At 48.5% G+C, this 27821-nt stretch overlaps 1 protein-coding gene across 22 annotated transcripts in view; it reads left to right on the top strand.

Moving 5' to 3' along the window:
- The window catches only part of LOC107307490 (eukaryotic translation initiation factor 3 subunit C-like), a 186435-nt gene that overhangs the window by 70079 nt on the left and 88535 nt on the right, over nucleotides 1-27821 (top strand). For 17 of the 22 annotated variants that reach the window (XR_014935227.1, XR_014935228.1, XM_085518251.1 and 14 more), the window contains 4 exons: nucleotides 450-575; nucleotides 6900-6937; nucleotides 7339-7394; nucleotides 20633-20808. Coding sequence is in view for 20 of the 22 variants with exons in the window: in XM_085518251.1 (XP_085374377.1) it covers nucleotides 450-575; nucleotides 6900-6937; nucleotides 7339-7394; nucleotides 20633-20808 (396 nt within the window). In the remaining 2 variants the exon portion in view is untranslated. Of the gene's footprint in view, nucleotides 1-449; nucleotides 576-6899; nucleotides 6938-7300; nucleotides 7395-20632; nucleotides 20809-27821 lie in introns of all 22 variants that reach the window. The other 5 variants (XM_085518252.1, XM_085518250.1, XM_085518248.1 and 2 more) reach the window with 1 other exon arrangement.

The raw sequence follows: 27821 nt of genomic DNA, 5'->3' as shown, positions 1-27821 counted from the left end.
CTTAATATGTCCCTATGGGTCTCTATGTATCCCTATGGGTCCCTATGGGGTCTTTATGGGTCCCTATGTGTTTCTATGGGGTCTCTGGGCCCCTATGGGTCCCTATGGGGTCTTTATGGGTCCCTATGTGTTTCTATGGGGTCTCTGGGCCCCTATGGGTCCCTATGGGGTCTCTATGAGTCCCTATGTATCCCTATGGGTCTCAGTGTGTCTCTATGGGTCTCTGTGTGTCCCTGTGTGTCCCTGTGAGTCCCTATGGCGTCTCTATGGGTCCCTATGTGTCCCTATGGGTCCCTATGTCTCTCTATGTGTCCCTATGGGGTTCCTATGTGTCCCTATGGCTCTCTATGGGTCCCTATGGGCCCCTATGGCTCTCTATGGGTCCCTATGGGTCCTTGTGATCCTATATGTATCCTATAACCCTATATGGTTCCTATGTGACCCCATAGCCGGAGCTGTGGCAGAAGTGCCTGAGCTGCATCGAGGAGCTGCTGGACGTCCTGTTTGCCAACCCACACATCTTTATAGGGGAAAACGTGCTGGAGGAGAGCGAGAACCTCAGCAACCCCGAACAGGTGGGTTATATGGGGCCATATAGGGGGCCTATAGGGTTATATAGGGCCAAAAGGGGTGGTTATGGGGGGATATGGGGTGGTTATGGGGGGATATGGGGTCATATGGTGTCATATGGGGGGGTTATAGGGTCATATGGGGGATATGGGGTGGTTATGGGGGGATATGGGGTCATATAAGGTGGTTATGGGGGGATATGGGGTGGTTATGGGGGGATATGGGGTGGTTATGGGGGGATATGGGGTGGTTATGAGGGGATATGGGGTCATATGGTGTCATATGGGGGGGTTATAGGGTCATATGGGGGATATGGGGTGGTTATGGGGGGTATGGGGTTATATAAGGTGGTTATGGGGGGATATGGGGTGGTTATGGGGGGATATGGGGTGGTTATGGGGGGATATGGGGTGGTTATGAGGGGATATGGGGTCATATGGTGTCATATGGGGGGGTTATAGGGTCATATGGGGGATATGGGGTGGTTATGGGGGGTATGGGGTTATATAAGGTGGTTATGGGGGGATATGGGGTGGTTATGGGGGGATATGGGGTGGTTATGGGGGGATATGGGGTGGTTATGAGGGGATATGGGGTCATATGGTGTCATATGGGGGGGTTATAGGGTCATATGGGGGATATGGGGTGGTTATGGGGGGTATGGGGTCATATAAGGTGGTTATGGGGGGATATGGGGTGGTTATAGGGTCATATTGGGGGATATGGGGGGGTTATAGGGTCATATTGGGGATATGGGGTGGTTATGGGGGGATATGGGGTGGTTATGGGGTGGTTATGGGGTGGTTATGGGGGATATGGGGTGGTTATGGGGGGATATGGGGTGGTTATGGGGAGATATGGGGTCATATGCTGTCATATGGGGGGATTATAGGGTCATATGGGGGGATATGGGGTGGTTATGGGGCAGTAGAACGTGCTGGAGGAGAGCGAGAACCTCAGCAACCCCGAACAGGCGGGGACCTATAGGGTTGTATAGGGTTATATAGGGCCAATTGGGGTCATATGGGGGGATATGGGGTGGTTATGGGGTGGTTATGGGGGGATATGGGGTGGTTATGGGGGGATATGGGGAGATATGGGGTCATATAGGGCCATAAGAGGTGGTTATGGGGGGATATGGGGTGGTTATGGGGGGTTATGGGGTGGTTATGGGGGGATATGGGGTGGTTATGGGGGGATATTGGGTAATATAGGGCCATAAGAGGTGGTTATGTGGGGATATGAGGTGGTTATGGGGAGATATGGGGAGATACGGGGTCATATAGGGCCATAAGAGGTGGTTATGGGGGGATATGGGGTGGTTATGGGGGGATATGGGGTCATATGGGGTGGTTATGGGGGGATATGGGGAGATATGGGGTGGTTATGGGGGGTTATGGGGCAGAAGAACGTGCTGGAGGAGAGCGAGAACCTCAGCAACCCCGAACAGGTGGGGAATATGGGGTGGTTATGGGGTTATATGGGGTTATATAGGGCCAGAGTATCTATGGGGCAGCTATGGGGTCTCTATGGGGCAGCTATGGGGTCTCTATGGGGTCCATATGGGTCTCAGTGGATCTCAGTTGAACTCAATGGAACTCAATGGGTTCCCTATGGGGTCTCTATGGGGTCCCTATGGGGTCTCTATGGGGTGTCTATGGGGTCTCTATGGGGTCCCTATGGGTCTCAATGGATCTCAATGGATCTCAATGGGACTCAATGGGACTCAGTGGGTCTCAGTGGGCCTCAATGGAACCCTATGGGGTCTCTATGGAACTCTATGGGTCTCAATGGAACCCTATGGGGTCTCAATGGAACTCAGTGGGTCCCTATGGGTCTCAATGGAACCCTATGGGGTCTCTATGGGGCAGCTATGGGTCTCTATGGGTCTCAATGGAACTCAATGGATCCCAATAGAACTCAATGGGACTCAATGGATCTCAATGGAACCCTATGGGGTCTCTATGGGGCAGCTATGGGGTCTCTATGGGGTCTCTATGGGGTCTCTATGGAGTCTCTATGTGGTCCCTATGGGGTCTCTATGGGGTCCCTATGGGGTCTCTATGGGGTCCCTATGGGTCTCAATGGATCTCAGTGGGTCTCAATGGAACCCTATGGGTCTCAATGGAACCCTATGGGGTCTCTATGGGGCAGCTATGGGGTCCCTATGGGGTCCCTATAGGGCAGCTATGGGGTCTCTATGGGGTTTTAATGGGGTCCCTATGGGGTTTTAATGGAGTCTCTATGGGGTTTTAATGGGGTCTCTATGGGGTTTTAATGGGGTCCCTATGGGGTATTAATGGGGTCTCTATGGGGTTTTAATGGGGTCTCTATGGGGTTTTAATGGGGTCCCTATGGGGTATTAATGGGGTCTCTATGGGGTTTTAATGGGGTCTCTATGGGGTTTCTCTGTATTCCAGCCCTATTGTGTGCGCGGCTGCATCCTGACGCTGGTTGAGTGTCAGCTATGGGGTCTCTATGGGGCAGCTATGGGGTCCCTATAGGGTCTCAATGGGGTTTCTCTGTTGCAGCCGTACCGTGTCCGTGGCTGCATCTATGGGGTCTCTATGGGGTTCCTATGGGGTCCCTATGGGGTCTCAATGGGGTCCCTATATGTTCCAGCCCTATCGTGTGCGCGGCTGCATCCTGACGCTGGTTGAACGTCAGCTATGGGGTCTCTATGGGTCTCAATGGAACCCTATGGGGTGGCTATGGGGCAGCTATTGGGTCTCTATGGGGTTCCTATAGGGTCTTTATGGGGTCTCTATGAGGTCTCTATAGGGTCTCTATGGGGTCTCTATGGGGTCCCTATGGGTTTCAATGGATCTCAGTGGGTCCCTATGGGGTCTTTATAGGGTCCCTATGGGGTCCCTATGGGGTTCCTATAGGGTCTTTATGGGGTCTCTATGGGGTCTCTATGGGGTCTCTATAGGGTCTCTATGGGGTCTCTAAGGGATCCCTATGGGTCTCAATGGAACTCAGTGGGTCCCTTTGGGTCCCTATGGGGTCTCTATGGGTCTCAATGGAACTCAATGATTCCCTATGGGTCTCTATGGGGTCCCTATGGGACTCAATGGAACTCAATGGGATTCTATGGGTCTCAATGGAACTCAATCAATCTCAATGGAACCCAATGGGGTCCCTATGGGTCTCTATGGGGTCTCAATGGATCTCAATGGATCTCAATAGAACTCAATGGAACTCAATGGGTCTCAATGGAACTCAATGGAACCCTATGGGGTCTCTATGGGATCCCTATAGGGCAGCTATGGGGTCTCTATGGGGTTTTAATGGGGTCTCTATGGGGCTTTAATGGGGTCTCTATGGGGTCTCTATGGGGTCCCTATGGGTCTCAATGGATCTCAATGAGTCTCAATGGAACCCTATGGGTCTCAATGGAACCCTATGGGGTCTCTATGGGGCAGCTATGGGGTCCCTATGGGGTCCCTATAGGGCAGCTATGGGGTCTCTATGGGGTCTCTATGGGGCAGCTATGGGGTCTCTGTGGGGTCTCTATGGGTCTCTATGGGTCTCTGTGGGTCCCTATGGGGTCTCTATGGGTCTCAATGGAACCCTATGGGGTCTCTATGGGTCTCAATGGAACCCTATGGGTCCCTATGGGGTCTCTATGGGTCTCAATGGAACCCTATGGGTCCCTATGGGGTCTCTATGGGTCTCAATGGAACCCTATGGGTCCCTATGGGGTCTCTATGGGTCTCAATGGAACCCTATGGGTCCCTATGGGGTCTCTATGGGTCTCAATGGAACCCTCTGGGTCCCTATGGGGTCTCTATGGGGTCTCTATGGGGTCTCTATGGGGCAGCTATGGGGTCTCTATGGGGTCCCTATGGGGTCCCTATGGGTCTCTATGGGGTCTCAATGGATCTCAATGGAACCCTATGGGGTTCCTATAGGGTCTCTATGGGATCTATATGGGATCTCTATGGGGTCTCTATGGGATCCCTATAGGGCAGCTATAGGGTCTCTATGGGGCAGCTATGTGGTTCCTATGGGGTGTATATGGGATCTATATGGGATCTCTCTGTTCCAGCCGTACCGTGTTCGCGGCTGCATCCTGACACTGGTTGAACGTCAGCTATGGGGTCTCTATGGGTCTCAATGGAACCCTATGGGGTCCCTATGGGTCTCAATGGGTCCCTATGGGGTCTCTATGGGGTCTCTATGGGGAGGTATGGGGTCCCTATGGGGTCTGAATGGAACCCTATGGGTTATCTATGGGGTCCCTATGGGATCCCTATAGGGCAGCTATGGGGTCTCTATGGGGTCTCTATGGGGTCTCTATGGGGTCCCTATGTGTCTCAATGGAACTCAATGGATCTCAGTGGAACTCAATGGAACCCTATGGGGTTCCTATAGGATCTCTATGGGGTCTCTATGGGGCAGCTATGGGGTCTCTATGGGGTTTTAATGGGGTCTCTATGGGGTCTCTATGGGGTCTCTATGGGGTCTCAATGGATCTCAATGGATCTCAATGGAACCCTATGGGGTTCCTATTAGGGTCTCTATGGGATCTCTATGGGGTCTCTATGGGGCAGCTATGGGGCAGCTATGGGGTCCCTATGAGTCTCAATGGAACTCAATGGATCTCAATGGAACCCTATGGGGTCTCTATGGGGTCCCTATGGGGTCCCTATGTGTCTCAATGGATCTCAATGGAACCCTATGGGGCAGCTATGGGGTCTCTATGGGGTCTCTATGGGGTCTCTATGGGATCCCTATAGGGCAGCTATAGGGTCTCTATGGGGCAGCTATGGGGTTCCTATGGGGTGTATATGGGATCTATATAGGATCTCTATGTTCCAGCCCTACCGTGTTCGCGGCTGCATCCTGACGCTGGTTGAACATCAGCTATGGGGTCTCTATGGGTCTCTATGGGGTCCCTATGGGGTCCCTATGGGTCTCTATGGGTCTCAATGGAACTCAATGATTCCCTATGGGTCCCTATGGGTCTCAATGGGTCTCAATGGATCTCAATGGATCTCAATGTAACCCTATGGGGCAGCTATGGGGTCCCTATGGGGTCCCTATGGGTCTCTATGGGGTCCCTATGGGTCTCAATGGAACTCAGTGATTCCCTATGGGTCAGCTATGGGGTCTCTATTGGGTCTCTATGGGGTCCCTATGGGTCTCAATGGATGTCAATGGATCTCAGTGGGTCCCTATGTGTCTCAATGGAACTCAATGGGTCTCAATGGAACCCTATGGGGTCTCTATGGGATCCTTATGGGGTCTCTATGGGGTCTCTATGGGGCAGCTGTGGGGTCCCTATGGGGTCCCTATAGGGCAGCTATGGGGTCTCTATGGGGTCTCTATGGGTCTCTATGGGTCTCAATGGAACCCTATGGGGTCTCTATGGGGTCTCAATGGATCTCAATGGATCTCAATGGAACCCTATGGGGTTCCTATAGGGTCTCTATGGGATCTCTATGGGGTCTCTATGGGGCAGCTATGGGGTCCCTATGAGTCTCAATGGAACTCAATGGATCTCAATGGAACCCTATGGGGTCCCTATGGGTCTCTATGGGGTCTCAATGGAACTCAATGGCTCTCAATGGGTACCTATAGGGTCTCTATGGGGTCTCTATGGGGTTCCTATAGGGTCCCTATAGGGCAGCTATGGGGCAGCTATGGGGCAGCTATGGGGTCCCTATAGGGTCTCAATGGTGTCCCTATATGTTCCAGCCCTATCGTGTCTGCGGCTGCATCCTGACGCTGGTTGAATGTCAGCTATGGGGTCTCTATGGGTCCAATGGATCTCAATGGAACCCTATGGGGTCTCTATGGGGTTTCTATGGGGTCTCTATGGGGCAGCTATGGGGTCTCTGTGGGGTCTCTGTGGGGTCTCTATGGGTCTCTATGGGTCTCTATGGGTCTCTATGGGTCTCTATGGGTCTCAATGGAACTCAATGGATCTCAATGGAACTCAATGGATCTCAGTGGAACTCAATGTAACCCTATGGGGTTCCTATAGGGTCTCTATGGGATCTCTATGGGGTCTCTATGGGGCAGCTATGGGGTCCCTATGAGTCTCAATGGAACTCAATGGATCTCAATGGAACCCTATGGGGTCCCTATGGGTCTCTATGGGGTCTCAATTGAACTCAATAGATCTCAATGGAACCCTATGGGGTCTCTATAGGGTCTCTATGGGGTCCCTATGGGGTCCCTATGTGTCTCAATGGATCTCAATGGAACCCTATGGGGCAGCTATGGGGTCTCTATGGGGTCCCTATAGGGCAGCTATAGGGTCTCTATGGGGCAGCTATGGGGTCTCTATGGGGTCTCTATGGGGTCCCTATATGTTCCAGCCCTACCGTGTCCGTGGCTGCATCCTGACGCTGGTTGAACGTCAGCTATGGGGTCTCTATGGGGTCTCTATGGGGTCTCTATGGGTCTCAATGGATCTCAATGGATCTCAATGGAACTCAATGGGTCTCAATGGAACTCAATGAGTCTCAATGGAACCCTATGGGGTCTCTATGGGGTCCCTATGGGTCTCAATGTAACTCAATGTAACTCAATGGATCTCAATGGGTCCCTATGGGGTCTCTATGGGGTCCCTATGGGTCTCAGTTGAACTCAATGGGACTCAATGGGTCTCAATGGAACCCTATGGGGTCTCTATGGGATCCCTATAGGGCAGCTATGGGGTCTCTATGGGGCAGCTATGGGGTGTATATGGGGTCTATATAGGATCTGTATGTTACAGCCGTACCGTGTCCGTGGCTGCATATTAACCCTGGTCGAGCGCATGGACGAGGAGTTCACGAAGATCATGCAGAACACGGACCCACATTCACAGGGTGAGAAAACGGGGCAAAAAGGGGCGATTTTGGGCAAATCTGGGGGGATTTTTGGGGTCAAATGGGGGATTTTGGGGGGAAAAAGGGGATTTTGGGGGTTAAAAAGGGGATTTTGGGGTGAAAATGGGGGATTTTGGGGTGAAAAAAGGGGATTTTGGGGTTGAAAAAATGGGATTTTTGGGTTGAAAAAGGGGGATTTGGGGGATAAAAAAGGGGATTTTGGGGTGAAAAAAGGGATTTTGGGGGTTGAAAAATGGGATTTTTGGGGTGAAAAATGGGGGAATTGGGGCTGAAAATGGGGGATTTTGGGTTAAAATGGGGGATTTTGTGGGTTAAAAAAGGGGATTTTGGGGTGAAAAAAGGGGGATTCGGGGGGTTTTTAGGGTTAAAATGGGGGGTTTGGGGGTGAAAAAAGGGATTTTGGGGTGAAAAAGGGGATTTTGGGGGGGGAAAAAATGAGATTTGGGGGGGAAATGGGGGTTTTGGGGTAAAAAGGGATTTGGGGGTAAAAATGGGGGATTTTGGGGTGAAAAATGGGATTTTTGGGGTTGAAAATGGGGGAATTGGGGCTGAAAATGGGATTTTGGGGTTGAAAAAGGGGGATTTTGGGGGCATAAATGGGGAATCTTGGGGTTTTGGGGTGAAAATGGGGCATTTGGCGGTGAAAAAAATGGGATTTTGGGTGGTTTTGGGGGTTAAAAAAGTGGATTTTGGGTCCATTCTATTGGATTTTGGGTCCAAAAGGTGGGATTTGGGGTCCAAACTGTTGGATTTTGGGTCTAAAAGGTGGGATTTTGGGTCCATTCCATTGGATTTTGGGTCTAAAAGGTGGGATTTGGGGTCCAGTCCATTGGATTTTAGGTCTAAAAGGTGGGATTTTGGGTCCGTAAGGTTCAAATTTGGGGTCCAGTCCATTGGATTTTGGGTCTAAAAGGTGGGATTTTGGGTCTATTCCATTGGAATTTAGGTCCAAAAGTTGGGATTTGGGGTCCATTCCATTGGATTTTGGGTCCAATCCAATGGATATTGGGTCTAAAAGGTGGGATTTTGGGTCCGTAAGCTTCAATTTGGGGTCCAATCCATTGGATTTTGGGTCCAAACCAATGGATTTTAGGTCCGTTCCATTGGATTTTGGGTCCAGTCTAATGGATATTGGGTCTAAATGGTTGGATTTGGGGTCCATAAGGTTCAATTTGGAGTCCAAACCAATGGATTTTGGGTCCAAAAGGTGGGATTTTGGGTCCATTCCATTGGATTTTGGGTCCAAAAGGTGGGATTTGGGGTCCGTAAGGTTCAATTTTGGGGTCCAAACTGTTGGATTTGGGGTCCAAAAGTTGGGATTTTGGGTCCAGTCTATTGGATTTTGGGTCTAAAAGGTGGGATTTTGTGTCCGTAAGCTTCAATTTTGGGTCCAAACCAATGGATTTTGGGTCCAAACCAATGGATTTTGGGTCCAATCCATTGGATTTGGGGTCCAAACTGTTGGATTTTGAGTCAAAATAATGGGATTTTGGGTTTAAAAGGTGGGAATTTGGGTCCGTAAAGTTCAATTTTGGGGTCCAGACTGTTCAATTTTGGGTCCAAAAGTTGGGATTTGGGGTCCAGTCCATTGGATTTTGGGTCCAAAAGGTGGGATTTTGTGTCCGTAAGCTTCAATTTGGGGTCCAAACTGTTGGATTTTGGGTCCAAACCAATGGATTTTGGGTCTAAAAGGTGGGATTTTGGGTCCATTCCATTGGATATTGGGTCTAAAAGGTGGGGTTTAGGGTCCAATCCATTGAATTTTGGGTCCAAATTGTTGGATTTTGGGTCCCTAAGCTTCAATTTGGGGTCCAAACCAATGGATTTTGGGTTCAAACTGTTGGATTTTGAGTCAAAACAATGGGATTTTGGGTCTAAAAGGTGGGATTTGGGGTCCGTAAGGTTCAATTTGGGGTCCAAACTGTTGAATTTTGGGGTCCAAAAGTTGGGATTTTGGGTCCAGTCCATTGGATTTTGGGTCTAAAAGGTGGGATTTGGGGTCCGTAAGGTTCAATTTTGGGGTCCAAACTGTTGGATTTTGGGTCCAAAAGTTGGGATTTTGGGTCCGTAAGCTTCAATTTGGGGTCCAAACCAATGGATTTTGGGTCCAAACCAATGGATTTTGGGTCTAAAAGGTGGGATTTTGGGTCCATTCCATTGGATATTGGGTCTAAAAGGTGGGATTTTGGGTCCAGTCCATTGGATTTTGGGTCCAAACTGTTGGATTTTGGGTCCAAAAGTTGGGATTTGGGGTCCAGTCCATTGGATTTGGGGTCTAAAAGGTGGGATTTGGGGTCCGTAAGGTTCAATTTGGGGTCCAAACCAATGGATTTTGGGTCCAATCCATTGGATTTTGGGTCCAAACTGTTGGATTTTGACTCAAAACAATGGGATTTTGGGTCCAAAAGGTGGGATTTTGGGTCCGTAAGCTTCAATTTGGGGTCCAATCCAATGGATTTTGGGTCCAAACCAATGGATTTTGGGTCCATTCCATTGGATTTTGGGTCCAAACTGTTGGATTTTGGGTCCAAAAGTTGGGATTTTGGGTCCATTCCATTGGATTTTGGGTCTAAAAGGTGGGATTTTGGGTCCGTAAGGTTCAATTTTGGGGTCCAAACTGTTGGATTTTGGGTCCAAACCAATGGATTTGGGGTCCAATCCATTGGATTTGGGGTCCAAACTGTTGGATTTTGAGTCAAAACAATGGGATTTTGGGTCTAAAAGGTGGGAATTTGGGTCCGTAAAGTTCAATTTTGGGGTCCAGACTGTTGAATTTTGGGTCCAAAAGGTGGGATTTTGGGTCCATTCCATTGGATTTGGGGTCCAAAAGGTGGGATTTAGGGTCCAGTCCATTGGATTTGGGGTCCGTAAGGTTCAATTTGGGGTCCAAACTGTTGGATTTTGGGTCCAAACCAATGGATTTTGGGGTCCAGTCCATTGGATTTTGGGTCCAAACTGTTGGATTTTGGGTCCAAACTGTTGGATTTTGGGTCCCTAAGCTTCAATTTGGGGTCCAAACCAATGGACTTTGGGTCCAAACCAATGGATTTTGGGTCCAATCCATTGGATTTGGGGTCCAAACTGTTGGATTTTGACTCAAAACAATGGGATTTTGGGTCCAAAAGTTGGGATTTTGGGTCCATTCCATTGGGATTTAGGTCCAAAAGGTGGGATTTTGGGTCTAAAAGGTGGGATTTTGGGTCCGTAACGTTCAATTTTGGGGTCCAAACTGTTGGATTTTGAGTCAAAACAATGGGATTTTGGGTCTACAAGGTGGGAATTTGGGTCCGTAAGGTTCAATTTGGGGTCCAAACCAATGGATTTTGGGTCCAAACCAATGGATTTTGGGTCCAAAAGTTGGGATTTGGGGTCCATTCCATTGGGATTTAGGTCCAAAAGGTGGGATTTTGGGTCTAAAAGGTGGGAATTTGGGTCCGTAAAGTTCAATTTTGGGGTCCAGACTGTTAGATTTTGAGTCAAAACAATGGGATTTTGGGTCTAAAAGGTGGGAATTTGGGTCCCTAAAGTTCAGTTTTGGGGTCCAGACTGTTGAATTTTGGGTCCAAAAGGTGGGATTTTGGGTCCATTCCATTGGATTTTGGGTCTAAAAGGTGGGATTTTGGGTCCGTAAGCTTCAATTTGGGATCCAAACCAATGGATTTTGGGTCCAAACTGTTGGATTTTGAGTCAAAACAATGGGATTTTGGGTCTAAAAGGTGGGAATTTGGGTCCGTAAGGTTCAAATTTGGGGTCCATTCCATTGGATTTTGGGGCTAAAAGGTTGGATTTGGGGTCCGTAAGGTTCAATTTGGGGTCCAATCCATTGTATTTTGGGTTCAAACTGTTGGATTTTGAGTCAAAACAATGGGATTTTGGGTCTAAAAGGTGGGATTTTGGGTCCGTAAGGTTCAATTTTGGGGTCCAAACTGTTGGATTTTGGGTCCAAACCAATGGATTTTGGGTCCAGTCCATTGGATATTGGGTCCATTCCATTGGATATAGGGTCTAAAAGGTGGGATTTTGGGTCCATTCCATTGGATTTTGGGTCTATAAGGTGGGAATTTGGGTCCGTAAGCTTCAATTTGGGGTCCAAAGTGTTGGATTTTGGGTCCAAACCAATGGATTTTGGGTCCATTCCATTGGATTTTGGGTCCAATCCATTGGATTTTGGGTTCAAACTGTTGGATTTTGACTCAAAACAATGGGATTTTGGGTCTAAAAGGTGGGAATTTGGGTCCGTAAGCTTCAATTTTGGGTCCAAACTGTTGGATTTTGGGTCCAAACCAATGGATTTTGGGTCTAAAAGGTGGGATTTTGGGTCCATTCCATTGGATATTGGGTCTAAAAGTTGGGATTTTGGGTCCAGTCCATTGGATTTTGGGTCTAAAAGGTGGGATTTTGGGTCCGTAAGCTTCAATTTGGGGTCCAAACTGTTGGATTTTGGGTCCAAACTGTTGGATTTTGAGTCAAAACAATGGGATTTTGGGTCTAAAAGGTGGGATTTGGGGTCCGTAAGGTTCAATTTTGGGGTCCAAACTGTTGGATTTTGGGTCCAAACCAATGGATTTCGGGTCCAGTCCATTGGATTTTGGGTCTAAAAAGTGGGATTTGGGGTCCGTAAGCTTCAATTTGGGGTCCAAACTGTTGGATTTTGGGTCCAAACCAATGGATTTTGGGTCTAAAAGGTGGGATTTTGGGTCCATTCCATTGGATTTTGGGTCCAATCCATTGGATTTTGGGTTCAAAAGGTGGGATTTTGGGTCCATTCCATTGGAATTTAGGTCCAAAAGGTGTGATTTGGGGTCCATTCCATTGGATTTGGGGTCTAAAAGGTGGGATTTTGGGTCCGTAAGGTTCAATTTGGGGTCCAAACCAATGGATTTTGGGTCCAAACTAATGGATTTTGAGTCAAAACAATGGGATTTTGGGTCTAAAAGGTGGGATTTTGGGTCCATTCCATTGGATATTGGGTCTAAAAGGTGGGGTTTAGGGTCCAATCCATTGGATTTTGGGTCCAAAAGGTGGGATTTTGGGTCCGTAAGCTTCAATTTGGGGTCCAAACCAATGGACTTTGGGTCCAAAAGTTGGGATTTTGGGTCCAATCCATTGGATTTGGGGTCCAAACTGTTGGATTTTGACTCAAAACAATGGGATTTTGGGTCCAAACCAATGGATTTTGGGTCCAATCCATTGGATTTGGGGTCCAAACTGTTGGATTTTGAGTCAAAACAATGGGATTTTGGGTTCAAAAGTTGGGATTTGGGGTCCATTCCATTGGGATTTAGGTCCAAAAGGTGGGATTTTGGGTCTAAAAGGTGGGAATTTGGGTCCGTAAAGTTCAATTTTGGGGTCCAGACTGTTAGATTTTGCCTCAAAACAATGGGATTTTGGGTCTAAAAGGTGGGAATTTGGGTCCGTGAAGTTCAATTTTGGGGTCCAAACTGTTGGATTTTGAGTCAAAACAATGGGATTTGGGGTCTACAAGGTGGGAATTTGGGTCCGTAAAGTTCAATTTTGGGGTCCAAACTGTTGGATTTTGACTCAAAACAATGGGATTTTGGGTCTAAAAGGTGGGAATTTGGGTCCGTAAGCTTCAATTTTGGGGTCCAAACTGTTGGATTTTGGGTCCAAAAGGTGGGATTTTGGGTCCATTCCATTGGATTTTGGGTCCAAAAGGTGGGATTTTGGGTCCGTAAGCTTCAATTTGGGGTCCAAACTGTTGGATTTGGGTCCAAACCAATGGATTTTGGGTCCAAAAGGTGGGATTTTGGGTCCATTCCGTTGGATTTTGGGTCTAAAAGGTGGGATTTGGGGTCCATTCCATTGGATTTTGGGTCTAAAAGGTGGGATTTTGGGTCCGTAAGCTTCAATTTGGGGTCCAAACCAATGGATTTTGGGTCCAAACCAATGGATTTAGGGTCCATTCCATTGGATATTGGGTCTAAAAGGTGGGATTTTGGGTCCCGTCCATTGGATTTGGGGTCTAAAAGGTGGGATTGGGGTCCGTAAGCTTCAATTTGGGGTCCAATCCATTGGATATTGGGTTCAAACTGTTGGATTTTGAGTCAAAACAATGGGATTTTGGGTCTAAAAGGTGGGATTTTGGGTCCATTCCATGGGATTTTGGGTCTAAAAGGTGGGATTTGGGGTCCAATCCATTGGATTTGGGGTCCAGTCTATTGGATTTTGGGTCCAATCCAATGGATATTGGGTCTAAATGGTGGGATTTGGGGTCCGTAAGGTTCAATTTTGGGGTCCAAACTGTTGGATTTTGGGTCCAAACCAATGGATTTCGGGTCCAGTCCATTGGATTTTGGGTCTAAAAGGTGGGATTTGGGGTCCATTCCATTGGATTTTGGGTCCGTTCCATTGAATTTTGGGGCCATTCCATTGAATTTTGGGCCCAATCCAATGGATATTGGGTCTAAAAGGTGGGATTTGGGGTCCATTCCAGTGGATTTTGGGTCCAAAAGGTGGGATTTAGGGTCCATTCCATTGGATTTTGGGTCCAAACTGTTGGATTTTGGGTCCCTAAGCTTCAATTTGGGGTCCAAACCAATGGATTTTGGGTCCAAACCAATGGATTTTGGTTCCAATCCATTGGATTTGGGGTCCAAACTGTTGGATTTTGAGTCAAAACAATGGGATTTTGGGTTCAAAAGTTGGGATTTGGGGTCCATTCCATTGGGATTTAGGTCCAAAAGGTGGGATTTTGGGTCTAAAAGGTGGGAATTTGGGTCCGTAAAGTTCAATTTTGGGGTCCAAACTGTTGGATTTTGGGTCCAAAAGGTGGGATTTTGGGTCCATTCCATTGGATTTTGGGTCCAAAAGGTGGGATTTTGGGACCGTAAGCTTCAATTTGGGGTCCAAACTGTTGGATTTGGGTCCAAACCAATGGATTTTGGGTCTAAAAGGTGGGATTTTGGGTCCATTCCATTGGATATTGGGTCTAAAAGGTCGGATTTGGGGTCCAGTCCATTGGATTTTGGGTCTAAAAGGTGGGATTTTGGGTCCGTAAGCTTCAATTTGGGGTCCAAACCAATGGATTTTGGGTCCAAACCAATGGATTTTGGGTCAAAACAATGGGATTTGGGTCCAAAAGGTGGGATTTGGGGTCCATTCCATTGGATTTTGTGTCCAAAAGGTGGGATTTGGGGTCCAGTCTATTGGATTTGGTGTCCAATCCAATGGATATTGGGTCTAAAAGGTGGGAATTTGGGTCCGTAAGGTTCAATTTTGGGGTCCAAACTGTTGGATTTTGGGTCCAAACCAATGGATTTCGGGTCCAGTCCATTGGATTTTGGGTCTAAAAGGTGGGAATTTGGGTCCGTAAGGTTCAAATTTGGGGTCCATTCCATTGGATTTGGAGTCCAAAAGGTGGGATTTTGGGTCTATTCCATTGGAATTAAGGTCCAAAAGTTGGGATTGGGGTCAATTCCATTGGATTTGGGGTCCATTCCATTGGATTTGGGGTCCAAAAGTTGGGATTTTGGGTCCATTCCATTGGATTTTGGGTCCAAACTGTTGGATTTTGGGTCCCTAAGCTTCAATTTGGGGTCCAAACCAATGGATTTTGGGTCCAATCCATTGGATTTGGGGTCCAAACTGTTGGATTTTGACTCAAAACAATGGGATTTTGGGTCTAAAAGGTGGGAATTTGGGTCCGTAAGCTTCAATTTGGGGTCCAAACTGTTGGATTTTGGGTCCAAACCAATGGATTTTGGGTCTAAAAGGTGGGAATTTGGGTCCATTCCATTGGATATTGGGTCTAAAAGGTGGGATTTTGGGTCCAGTCCATTGGATATTGGGTCTAAAAGGTGGGATTTTGTGTCCGTAAGGTTCAATTTGGGGTCCAAACCAATGGATTTTGGGTCCAAACCAATGGATTTTGGGTCCAAAAGGTGGGATTTTGGGTCCGTAAGGTTCAATTTGGGGTCCAATCTGTTGGATTTTGGGTCCGTAAGGTTCAATTTTGGGGTCCAGGCCATTGGATTTTGGGTCTAAAAGGTGGGATTTGGGGTCCGTAAGCTTCAATTTGGGGTCTAAACCAATGGATTTTGGGTCCAAAATGTTGGATTTTGAGTCAAAACAATGGGATTTGGGGTCTAAAAGGTGGGATTTTGGGTCTATTCCATTGGAATTTAGGTCCAAAAGGTGGGATTTGGGGTCCAGTCCATTGGATTTTGGGTCTAAAAGGTGGGAATTTGGGTCCGTAAAGTTCAATTTGGGGCCCAAACTGTTGAATTTTGGGTCCAAAAGGTGGGATTTTGGGTCCAGTCCATTGAATTTGGGGTCCAGTCCATTGGATTTTGGGTCCAAACTGTTGGATTTTGGGTCCGTAAGGTTCAATTTTGTGGTCCAAACTGTTGGATTTTGGGTCCAAAAGGTGGGATTTTGGGTCCAGTCCATTGGATTTTGGGTCCAAAAGGTGGGATTTTGGGTCCGTAAGCTTCAATTTGGGGTCCAAACTGTTGGATTTTGGGTCCAAACCAATGGATTTTGGGTCTAAAAGGTGGGAATTTGTGTCCATTCCATTGGATTTTGGGTCTAAAAGGTGGGGTTTAGGGTCCAATCCATTGAATTTTGGGTCTAAAAGGTGGGATTTTGGGTCCGTAAGGTTCAATTTGGGGTCCAATCCATTGAATTTGGGGTCCAAACTGTTGGATTTTGGGTCCATTCCATTGGATTTTGGGTCCATTCCATTGGATATTGGGTCCAAAAGGTGGGATTTGGGGTCCAGTCCATTGGATTTGGGGTCTAAAAGGTGGGATTTTGGGTCCGTAAGCTTCAATTTGGGGTCCAAACTGTTGGATTTTGGGTCCATAAAGTTCAATTTTGGGGTCCAAACTGTTGAATTTTGGGTCCAAAAGTTGGGATTTTGGGTCCATTCCAGTGGATATTGGGTCTAAAAGGTGGGATTTTGGGTCCAGTCCATTGGATTTGGGGTCCATTCCATTGGATATTGGGTCTAAAAGGTGGGATTTTGGGTCCGTAAGGTTCAAATTTGGGGTCCAAACTGTTGAATTTTGGGTCCAAAAGGTGGGATTTGGGGTCCAATCCATTGGATTTTGGGTTCAAAAGTTGGGATTTTGGGTCCCGTCCATTGGATTTTGGGTCTAAAAGGTGGGATTTTGGGTCCGTAAGGTTCAATTTGGGGTCCAAACTGTTGGATTTTGGGTCCAGTCCATTGGATTTTGGGTCCATTCCATTGGATATTGGGTCTAAAAGGTGGGATTTTGGGTCCAGTCCATTGGATTTTGGGTCCAAATTGTTGGATTTTTGGTCCCTAAGCTTCAATTTGGGGTCCAAACCAATGGATTTTGGGTCCAAACCAATGGATTTTGGGTCCATGCCATTGGATATTGGGTCTAAAAGGTGGGATTTGGGGTCCAGTCCATTGGATTTTGTGTCTAAAAGGTGGGATTTGGGGTCCGTAAGTTTCAAATTTGGGGTCCATTCCATTGGATTTTGGGTCTAAAAGGTGGGATTTTGGGTCCATAAGGTTCAATTTGGGGTCCAAACTGTTGGATTTTGGGTTCAAACTGTTGGATTTTGACTCAAAACAATGGGATTTTGGGTCTAAAAGGTGGGAATTTGGGTCCGTAAGGTTCAATTTGGGGTCCAAACTGTTGGATTTTGGGTCCAAACCAATGGATTTTAGGTCCAATCCAATGGATATTGAGTCTAAAAGGTGGGATTTGGGGTCCATTCCATTGGATATTGGGTCTAAAAGGTGGGATTTGGGGTCCAGTCCATTGGATTTTGGGTCTAAAAGGTGGGATTTTGGGTCCGTAAGCTTCAATTTGGGGTCCAATCCATTGGATTTGGGGTCCAAACCAATGGATTTTGGGTCCAATCCATTGGATTTGGGGTCCAAACTGTTGGATTTTGAGTCAAAACAATGGGATTTTGGGTTTAAAAGGTGGGAATTTGGGGTCCGTAAGCTTCAATTTGGGGTCTAAACCAATGGATTTTGGGTCCAAACCAATGGATTTTGGGTCCAATCCATTGGATTTGGGGTCCAAACTGTTGGATTTTGAGTCAAAACAATGGGATTTTGGGTCTAAAAGGTGGGAATTTGGGTCCGTAAGGTTCAATTTGGGGTCCAAACTGTTGAATTTTGGGTCCAATCCAATGGATTTTGGGTCCATTCCATTGGATTTTGGGTCCAAAAGTTGGGATTTGGGGTCCATTCCGTTGGATTTTGGGTCTAAATGGTGGGATTTGGGGTCCAGTCCATTGGATTTTGGGTCCATTCCAGTGGATTTTGGGTCCATTCCAGTGGATTTTGGGTCTAAAAGGTGGGATTTGGGGTCCGTAAGGTTCAATTTTGGGGTCCATTCCATTGGATTTTGGGTCTAAAAGGTGGGATTTTGGGTCCGTAAGGTTCAATTTGGGGTCCATTCCATTGGATTTTGGGTCCAAAAGGTGGAATTTTGGGTCCATTCCATTGGATTTGGGGTCCAAAAGGTGGGATTTGGCGTCCAGTCCATTGAATTTTGGGTCTAAAAGGTGGGATTTGGGGTCCGTAAGCTTCAATTTGGGGTCCAGACTGTTGAATTTTGGGTCCAAAAGTTGGGATTTGGGGTCCATTCCATTGGATTTTGGGTCCATTCCATTGGATTTTGGGTCTAAAAGGTGGAATTTGGGTCCGTAAGGTTCAATTTGGGGTCCAGACTGTTGAATTTTGGGTCCAAAAGGTGGGATTTTGGGTCCATTCCATTGGATTTTGGGTCCATTCCATTGAATTTTGGGTCCAAAAGGTGGGATTTGGGGTCCAGTCCATTGAATTTTGGGTCCAAAGGGTGGGATTTTGGGTCCTGTCCATTGGATTATGGGTCTAAAAGGTGGGATTTTGGGTCCGTAAGCTTCAATTTGGGGTCCAAACCAATGGATTTTGGGTCCAAACTGTTGGATTTTGAGTCAAAACAATGGGATTTTGGGTCCAGAAGGTGGGATTTTGGGTCCATTCCATTGGATTTTGGGTCTAAAAGGTGGGATTTGGGGTCCAGTCCATTGGATTTTGGGTCCAAACTGTTGGATTTTGGGTCCAAAAGTTGGGATTTTGGGTCCAATCCATTGGATTTTGGGTCCAAAGGGTGGGATTTTGGGTCCATTCCATTGGATTTTGGGGCCATTCCATTGGATTTTGGGTCCAAAAGGTGGGATTTGGGGTCCAGTCCATTGGATTTTGGGTCCAAAAGTTGGGATTTTGGGGCCATTCCATTGAATTTTGGGCCCAATCCAATGGATATTGGGTCTAAAAGGTGGGATTTTGGGTCCATTCCATTGGAATTTTGGGTCCAAAAGTTGGGATTTTGGGTCCATTCCATTGGATTTTGGGTCTAAAAGGTGGGATTTGGGGTCCATTCCATTGGATTTTGGGTCTAAATGGTGGGATTTAGGGTCCATTCCATTGGATTTTGGGTCCAAACTGTTGGATTTTGGGTCTCTAAGCTTCAATTTGGGGTCCAAACCAATGGATTTTGGGTCCAAAATGTGGGATTTTGGGTCCATTCCATTGGATTTTGTGTCCAAAAGGTGGGATTTTGGGGTCCATTCCATTGGAATTTGGGTCCAAAAGTTGGGATTTGGGGTCCATTCCATTGGATTTTGGGTCTAAAAGGTGGGATTTGGGGTCCGTAAGCTTCAATTTTGGGTCCAAACCAATGGATTTTGGGTCCAATCCAATGGATTTTGGGTCCAAACCATTGGATTTTGGGTTCAAACTGTTGGATTTTGACTCAAAACAATGGGATTTTGGGTCTAAAAGGTGGGATTTTGGGTCCGTAAGCTTCAATTTGGGGTCCAAACTGTTGGATTTTGGGTCCAATCTAATGGATTTTGGGTCCAGTCCATTGGATTTTGGGTCCAAAAGGTGGGATTTGGGGTCCAGTCCATTGGATTTTGGGTCTAAAAGGTGGGATTTTGGGTCCGTAAGGTTCAATTTTGGGGTCCAACAGTGTTGGATTTTGGGTCCAAAAGGTGGGATTTTGGGTCCATTCCATTGGATTTTGGGTCCAGTCCATTGGATTTTGGGTCCAAAAGGTGGGATTTGGGGTCCAGGCCATTGGATTTTGGGTCTATTCCATTGGATTTTGGGTCCGTAAGGTTCAATTTGGGGTCCAGACTGTTGAATTTTGGGTCCAAAAGTTGGGATTTTGGGTCCATTCCATTGGAATTTAGGCCCAAAAGGTGGGATTTTGGGTCCAGTCCATTGAATTTTGGGTCTAAAAGGTGGGATTTTGGGTCCATAAGCTTCAATTTGGGGTCCAGTCCATTGGATTTTGGGTCCAAAAGTTGGGATTTTTGGGCCATTCCATTGAATTTTGGGTCCAATCCAATGGATTTTGGGTCTAAAAGGTGGGATTTGGGGTCCGTAAGGTTCAATTTGGGGTCCAATCCATTGGATTTTGGGTCCAAACTGTTGGATTTTGACTCAAAACAATGGGATTTTGGGTCTAAAAGGTGGGAATTTGGGTCCGTAAGCTTCAATGTGGGGTCCAAACTGTTGGATTTTGGGTCCATTCCATTGGATTTTGGGTCCATTCCATTGGATTTTGGGTCCAAAAGGTGGGATTTTGGGACCGTAAGCTTCAATTTGGGGTCCAAACTGTTGGATTTGGGTCCAAACCAATGGATTTTGGGTCTAAAAGGTGGGATTTTGGGTCCATTCCATTGGATTTTGGGTCCAATCCATTGGATTTTGGGTCCAATCCATTGAATTTTGGGTCCAAATTGTTGGATTTTGGGTCCGTAAGCTTCAATTTGGGGTCCAAACCATTGGATTTTGGGTCCAAACTGTTGGATTTTGAGTCAAAACAATGGGATTTTGGGTCTAAAAGGTGGGATTTTGGGTCCGTAAAGTTCAATTTTGGGGTCCAAACTGTTGGATTTTGCCTCAAAACAATGGGATTTTGGGTCCAAAAGTTGGGATTTGGGGTCCATTCCATTGGGATTTAGGTCCAAAAGGTGGGATTTTGGGTCTAAAAGGTGGGAATTTGGGTCCGTAAAGTTCAATTTTGGGGTCCAAACTGTTGGATTTTGCCTCAAAACAATGGGATTTTGGGTCCAAAAGGTGGGATTTGGGGTTGACTTGTGCTACATCTTCAGCGCCCCCTACAGGCCTGGAGGTCCGAGTGGGGAGCTGCACCTTTTCCCTTTCACTCCCTCCCTATTTTGGGTTGAAAAAGTTGGATTTTGGGGCTGTTTTCCAGAGTACGTGGAGCACCTGAAGGCTGAAGGTCGAGTGTGTGCCATCATTGGGAGGTTACAGCGCTACCTGCAGGCCAGGGGGTCCCCGGAGGAGCTTTGTAGGGTCTATTTGAGGAGGGTCCTCCACACCTATTATAAGTTCGACTATGCAGCACTAAGGAAGGAGCAGGGCCTCCAGGTGAGATTTGGGTTGAAAACGGGGGATTTTGGGGCATTTGGGGGCATTAGAGGCCATTAGAGGCCATTGAGAGTCATTAGGAGTCATTATATGGGGGTCTATGGGGAGATATGGGGAGATATGGGGTTCTATGGGGTCTATGGGTCTCTATAGAGCTCTATGGAGGGTCTATGGGTCTGTATGGGGGTCTATGGGGGGATATAGGGGGCTATAAGGGGGTCTATGGGGCTCTATGGGGGTCTATGGGTCTTTATGGGGGTCTATGGGGGGATATAGGGGGCTATAAGGGGGTCTATGGGTCTCTATGGGGGTCTATGAGGCTCTATGGGTCTCTATGGGGTGATATATGGGGGTCTATGGGGGAATATAGGGGTCTATGAGGCTCTATGGGGGTCTATGGGGTGATATATGGGGTCTATGGGACTCTATGGGGTGATATATGGGGGTCTATGAGGCTCTATGGGTCTCTATGGGGTGATATATGGGGGTCTATGAGGCTCTGTGGGGGTCTATGGGGCTCTATGGGGGTCTATGGGGGTCTGTGAGGCTCTATGGGGGTCTATGGGGTGATATATGGGGGTCTATGAGGCTCTATGGGGGTCTTATGGGGTGATATATGGGGGTCTATGGGGGGATATAGGGGTCTATGAGGCTCTATGGGGGTCTTATGGGGTGATATATGGGGGTCTATGGGGGGATGTAGGGGTCTATGAGGCTCTATGGGGGTCTTATGGGGTGATATATGGGGGTCTTATGGGGTGATATATGGGGGTCTATGGGGGGATATAGGGGTCTATGAGGCTCTATGGGGGTCTTATGGGGTGATATATGGGGGTCTATGGGGGGATATAGGGGTCTATGAGGCTCTATGGGGGTCTATGGGGCTCTATGGGTGTCTATGGGGTGATCTATGGGGCTGTATGTGGGTCTATGGGGCTGTGTGGGGGTCCCCGGAGGAGCTTTGTAGGGTCTATTTGAGGAGGGTCCTCCACACCTATTATAAGTTCCACTACGCTGCACTAAGGAAGGAGCAGGGCCTCCACGTGACTTTTGGGTTGAAAACAGGCATTTTTGGGTCATTTTGGGGTACTTGAAGGTCATTAGAAGCCATTAGAGGCCTTTGAGAGTCATTAGGAGTCATTATATGGGGCTATATTGGGAGATATGGGGGTCTATGGGTCTATATGGTTGTCTATGGGGGGCTATATGGGGATATATGGGGCTATATAGGTGTCTATGGCAGCCTATGGGGGGCTATATGGGGTTCAATGGGGTCTATGGGTCACTATAGGGCTCTATGGAGGGTCTATGGGTCTGTATGGGGGCCTATGGGGCTCTATGGGTGGATATAGGGGGCTATAAGGGGGTCTATGGGGCTCTACGGGGAGATATGGGGGCTGTATGGGGGTCTATGAGGCTCTATGAGAGTCTATGGGGGGCTATATAGGGGGATATGGGGCTCTATGGGGGTCTATGGGTCTCTATAGGGCTCTATGGAGGGTCTATGGGTCTGTATGGGGGCCTATGGGGCTCTATGGGGGGATATAGGGGGCTATAAGGGGGTCTATGGGGCTCTACGGGGAGATATGGGGGCTGTATGGGGGTCTATGGGGCTCTATGAGAGTCTATGGGGGGCTATATAGGGGGATATGGGGCTCTATGGGGTCTATGGGTCTCTATAGGGCTCTATGGAGGGTCTATGGGTCTGTATGGGGGTCTATGGGGCTCTATGGGGGGATATAGGGGGCTATAAGGGGGTCTATGGGGGTCTATGAGGCTCTATGGGGGTCTATGGGGTGATATATGGGGGTCTATGAGGCTCTGTGGAGGTCTAAGGGGGTCTATGGGGTCTATGGGGTGATATATGGGGGTCTATGAGTCTCTATGGGGGTCTATGGTGCTCTGTGGGGGTCTATGGGGTGATAAATGGGTGTCTGTGAGGCTCTATAGGTCTCTATGGGGTGATATATGGGGGTCTATGGGGTGATATATGGGGTCTGTGAGGCTCTATAGGTCTCTATGGAGTGATATATGGGGGTCTATGGGGTGATATATGGGGGTCTATGGGGCTATATGGGGGTCTATGAGGGGATATGGGGGTCTATGGGGTGATATATGGGGGTCTATGGGGTGATATATGGGGGTCTATGAGGCTCTATGGGGGTCTATGGGTCTGTATGGGGGTCTATGGGGTGATATATGGGGTTCTATGTAGCTCTATGGGTCTGTATGGGGGTCTATGGGGTGATATATGGGGGTCTATGGGGGGAGATGGGGGTTTATGGGGGACTATAGGGGTCTATGAGGGGATATGGGGGTGTATGAGGCTATATGGGAGTCTATGGGTCTCTATGGGGGGCTCTATGGGGCTCTATGGGGTGATATATGGAGGTCTATGGGGGGATATGGGGTTTGTGGGTCTGTATGGGTGTCTATGAGGCTCTATGGGGGTCTATGGGGTGATATATGGGGATCTATGAGGCTCTATAGGGAGATATGGGGGCTGTATGGGGGTCTGTGTTGCTCTATGGGTCTCTATGGGGTGATATATGGGGGTCTATGGGGTGATATATGGGGGTCTATGGGTCTGTATGGGGGTCTATGAGGCTCTATGGGGGTCTATGGGGTGATATATGGGGGTCTATGGGGCTCTATGGGGTGATAAGGGGGTCTATGGCGCTCTATAGGGGTCTGTGGGGTGATATATGGGGTCTATGGGGTGATATATGGGGGTCTAAGGGGTGATATATGGGGGTCTATAGGTTTGTATGGGGGTCTATGAGGCTCTGTGGGGGTCTATGGGGTGATATATGGGGTCTATGGGGTGATATATGGGGGTCTATGGGGTGATATATGGGGGTCTATAGGTTTGTATGGGGGTCTATGAGGCTCTATGGGGGTCTATGGGGTGATATATGGGGTCTATGGGGTGATATATGGGGGTCTATGGGGTGATATATGGGGGTCTATGAGGCTCTATGGGGGTCTATGGGTCTGTATGGGGGTCTATGGGGTGATATATGGGGTTCTATGTAGCTCTATGGGTCTGTATGGGGGTCTATGGGGTGATATATGAGGGTCTATGGGGGGAGATGGGGGTTTATGGGGGACTATAGGGGTCTATGAGGGGATATGGGGGTGTATGAGGCTATATGGGAGTCTATGGGTCTCTATGGGGGGCTCTATGGGGCTCTATGGGGTGATATATGGGGGTCTATGGGGTGATATATGGGGGTCTATGGGGCTATATGGGGGTCTATGAGGGGATATGGGGGTCTATGGGGTGATATATGGGGGTCTATGGGGTGATATATGGGGTCTATGAGGCTCTATAGGTCTCTATGGGGAGATATGGGGGTCTATGGGGAGATATGGGGGTCTATGGGGGAATATAGGCGTCTATGAGGGGATATGAGGGTCTATGGGCCTCTATGGGGTGATATATGGGGGTCTATAGGTCTGTATGGGGATCTATGGGGTGATATATGGGGGTCTATGGGGAGATATGGGTGTCTATAGGTTTGTATAGGGGTCTATGGGGTGATATATGGGGGTCTATGGGGTGATATATGGGGGTCTATGGGGTGATATATGGGGGTCTATGAGGCTCTATGGGGGTCTATGGGGTGATATATGGGGGTCTATGGGGTGATATATGGGCGGATATGGGGTCTATGGGGCTCTATGGGGGCCTGGAGGTGAGATTTGGGCTCAAAAAGGGCCTTTTTGGGTCATTGGAGGCCATTGAGAGTCATTAGGAATCATTGTATGGGGCTATATGGGGAGATATGGGGGTCTATGGGGAGATATGGGGGTCTATGGGGGTCTATGGGGGGATATGGGAGTCTATAGGTCTGTATGGGGGTCTATGGGGTGATATATGGGGGTCTATGGGGAGGTATTGGGGTCTATGGGGGACTATAGGGGTCTATGAGGGGATATGGGGGTCTGTGAGGCTCTATGGGTCTCTATGGGATGATATATGGGGGCCTATGGGGTGATATATGGGGTCTATGGGGCTCTATGGGGGTCTATGGGGTGATATATGGGGGTTTATGAGGGGATATGGGGGTCTATGGGTATCTATGGGGGGCTCTATGGGGCTCTATGGGGTGATATATGGAGGTCTATGGGGTGATATATGGGGCTCTATGGGGCTGTGTGGGGGTCTATGGGGTGATATATGGGGGTCTATGGGTCTTATGGGGGTCTATGGGGTGATATATGGGCGGATATGGGATCTATGGGGCTCTATGGGGGCCTGGAGGTGACATTTGGTCTCAAAAAGGGCATTTTTGGGTCATTTGGGGGCATTAGAGGCCATTGAGAGTCATTAGGAGTCAGTGTGTGGGGGTCTATGGGGAGATATGGGGAGATATGGGGTTCTATGGGGTCTATGGGTCTCTATAGAGCTCTATGGAGGGTCTATGGGTCTGTATGGGGGCCTATGGGGCTCTATGGGGGGATATAGGGGGCTATAAGGGGGTCTATGGGGCTCTACGGGGAGATATGGGGGCTGTATGGGGGTCTATGAGGCTCTATGAGAGTCTGTGGGGGGCTATATAGGGGGATATGGGGCTGTATGGGGTCTATGGGTCTGTATGGGGGTCTATGGTGGGATATGGGGGCTATAAGGGGCTCTATGAGGCTGTATGGGGGTCTATGAGGGTCTATGGGGGGATATAGGGGGCTATAAGGGGGTCTATGGGTCTCTATGGGGGTCTATGAGGCTCTATGGGGGTCTATGGGGTGATATATGGGGTCTGTGGGACTCTATGGGGTGATATATGGGGGTCTATGAGGCTCTATAGGTCTCTATGGGGTGATATATAGGGGTCTATGAGGGGATATGAGGGTCTATGGGTCTCTATGGGGTGATATATGGGGGTCTATGGGGTGATATATGGGGGTCTATGGGGCTCTATGGGGGCCTGGAGGTGAGATTTGGGCTCAAAAAGGGCCTTTTTGGGTCATTAGAGGCCATTGAGAGTCATTAGGAGTCATTATATGGGGGTCTATTGGGGTCTATGGGGAGATAAGGGGGTCTATGGGGAGATATGGGGGTCTATGGGGAACTATAGGCGTCTATGAGGGGATATGAGGGTCTATGGGCCTCTATGGGGTGATATATGGGGGTCTATAGGTCTGTATGGGGGTCTATGGGGTGATATATGGGGTCTATGGGTCTGTATGGGGGTCTATGGGGGATTATAGGGGGATATAGGGGGCTATATGGGGGTCTATGGGGCTCTATGGGGGTCTCTATGGGTGATATATGGGCAGATATGGGGGTCTATGGTGGGATATGGGGGCTATAAGGAGGTCTATGAGGCTCTATGGGGGTCTATGGGGTGATATATGGGGGTCTATGGGGGTTTATGGGTCTCAATGGGGTGATATATGGGGGTCTATGAGGCTCTGTGGGGGTCTATGGGGGGATATATGGGGGTCTATGAGGCTCTGTGGGGGTCTATGGTGCTCTATGGGGGTCTATGGGGTGATATATGGGGCTCTATGGGGGTCTGTGGGGTGATATATGGGGGTCTATGAGGCTCTATGGGGGTCTGTGGGGTGATATATGGGGGTCTATGGGGTGATATATGGGGGTCTATGGGGTGATATATGGGGGTATATGGGTCTCTATGGGGGTCTATGGGGTGATATATGGGCAGATATGGGGTCTATGGGGCTCTATGGGGGCCTGGAGGTGAGATTTGGGCTCAAAAAGGGCATTTTGGGGTCATTAGAGGCCATTGAGAGTCATTAGGAGTCATTGTATGGGGCTATATGGGGAGATATGGGGGTCTATGGGGAGATATGGGGGTCTATGGGGCTCTATGGGGGTCTGTGGGGGGATATGGGAGTCTATAGGTCTGTATGGGGGTCTATGGGGTGATATATGGGGGTCTATGGGGGGATATGGGGGTCTATAGGTCTGTATGGGGGTCTATGGGGTGATATATGGGGGTCTATGGGGAGGTATTGTGGTCTATGGGGGACTATAGGGGTCTATGAGGGGATATGGGGGTCTGTGAGGCTCTATGGGTCTCTATGGGATGATATATGGGGGTCTATGGGGGGATATGGTGGTCTATGGGGCTCTATGGGTGGATATAGGGGGCTATAAGGGGGTCTGTGGGGCTATATGGTGGTCTGTGGGGGGCTATATGGGGAGATATGGGAGTCTATAGGTCTGTATGGGGGTCTATGGGGTGATATATGGGGGTCTATGGGGTGATATATGGGGGTCTATGGGGTGATATATGGGGGCCTATGAGGCTCTATGGGGGTCTATGGGTCTGTATGGGGGTCTATGAGGCTCTGTGGGTCTCTATGGGGTGATATATGGGGTCTATGGGGCTCTATGGGGGTCTATGGGGCTCTATGGGGGTCTATGGGGGTCTGTGGGGTAATATATGGGGGTCTATGAGGCTCTATGGGGGTCTATGGGTTGATATATGGGGGCCTATGGGGCTATATGGGGATCTATGGGGCTCTATGGGTGTCTATGGGGTGATCTATGGGGCTGTATGTGGGTCTATGGGGCTGTGTGGGGGTCCCCGGAGGAGCTTTGTAGGGTCTATTTGAGGAGGGTCCTCCACACCTATTTTTATTACACGTATTATTTCCCCCATCTCCCCCCTTCCTGCCCCATATCTGCCCCACATCCCCCCCCTCCTGCCCCATATCTGCCCCCCCTTCTTGCCCCATATCTGCCCCACATCCCCCCCCTCCTACCCCATATCTGCCCCATATCTCCCCCCCTTTCTGCCCCATATTCGCCCCGTATCCACCCCATATCTGCCCTATATCCACCCCATATCTGCCCTATATCCACCCCATATCTGCCCCCTATCCTCCCATATCTCCCCCCCTCTCCTGCCCCATATCTGCCCCATATTTCCCCCTATCTGCCCCCCTTCCTACCCCATATCTGCCCCATATCCACCCCATACCTCCCCCTCTCCTGCCCCATATCTGCTCCATATCTCCCCCCATTTCCTTCCTCCTCC

The sequence above is a fragment of the Coturnix japonica genome, chromosome 17 (assembly GCF_054131305.1).
Source record: "Coturnix japonica strain WE chromosome 17, WE-NBRP24, whole genome shotgun sequence".
Taxonomy (NCBI): Eukaryota; Metazoa; Chordata; class Aves; order Galliformes; family Phasianidae; genus Coturnix; species Coturnix japonica.
Note: the sequence above shows the minus strand (reverse complement) of the source record. Positions and strands in the feature narration are given on the sequence as shown.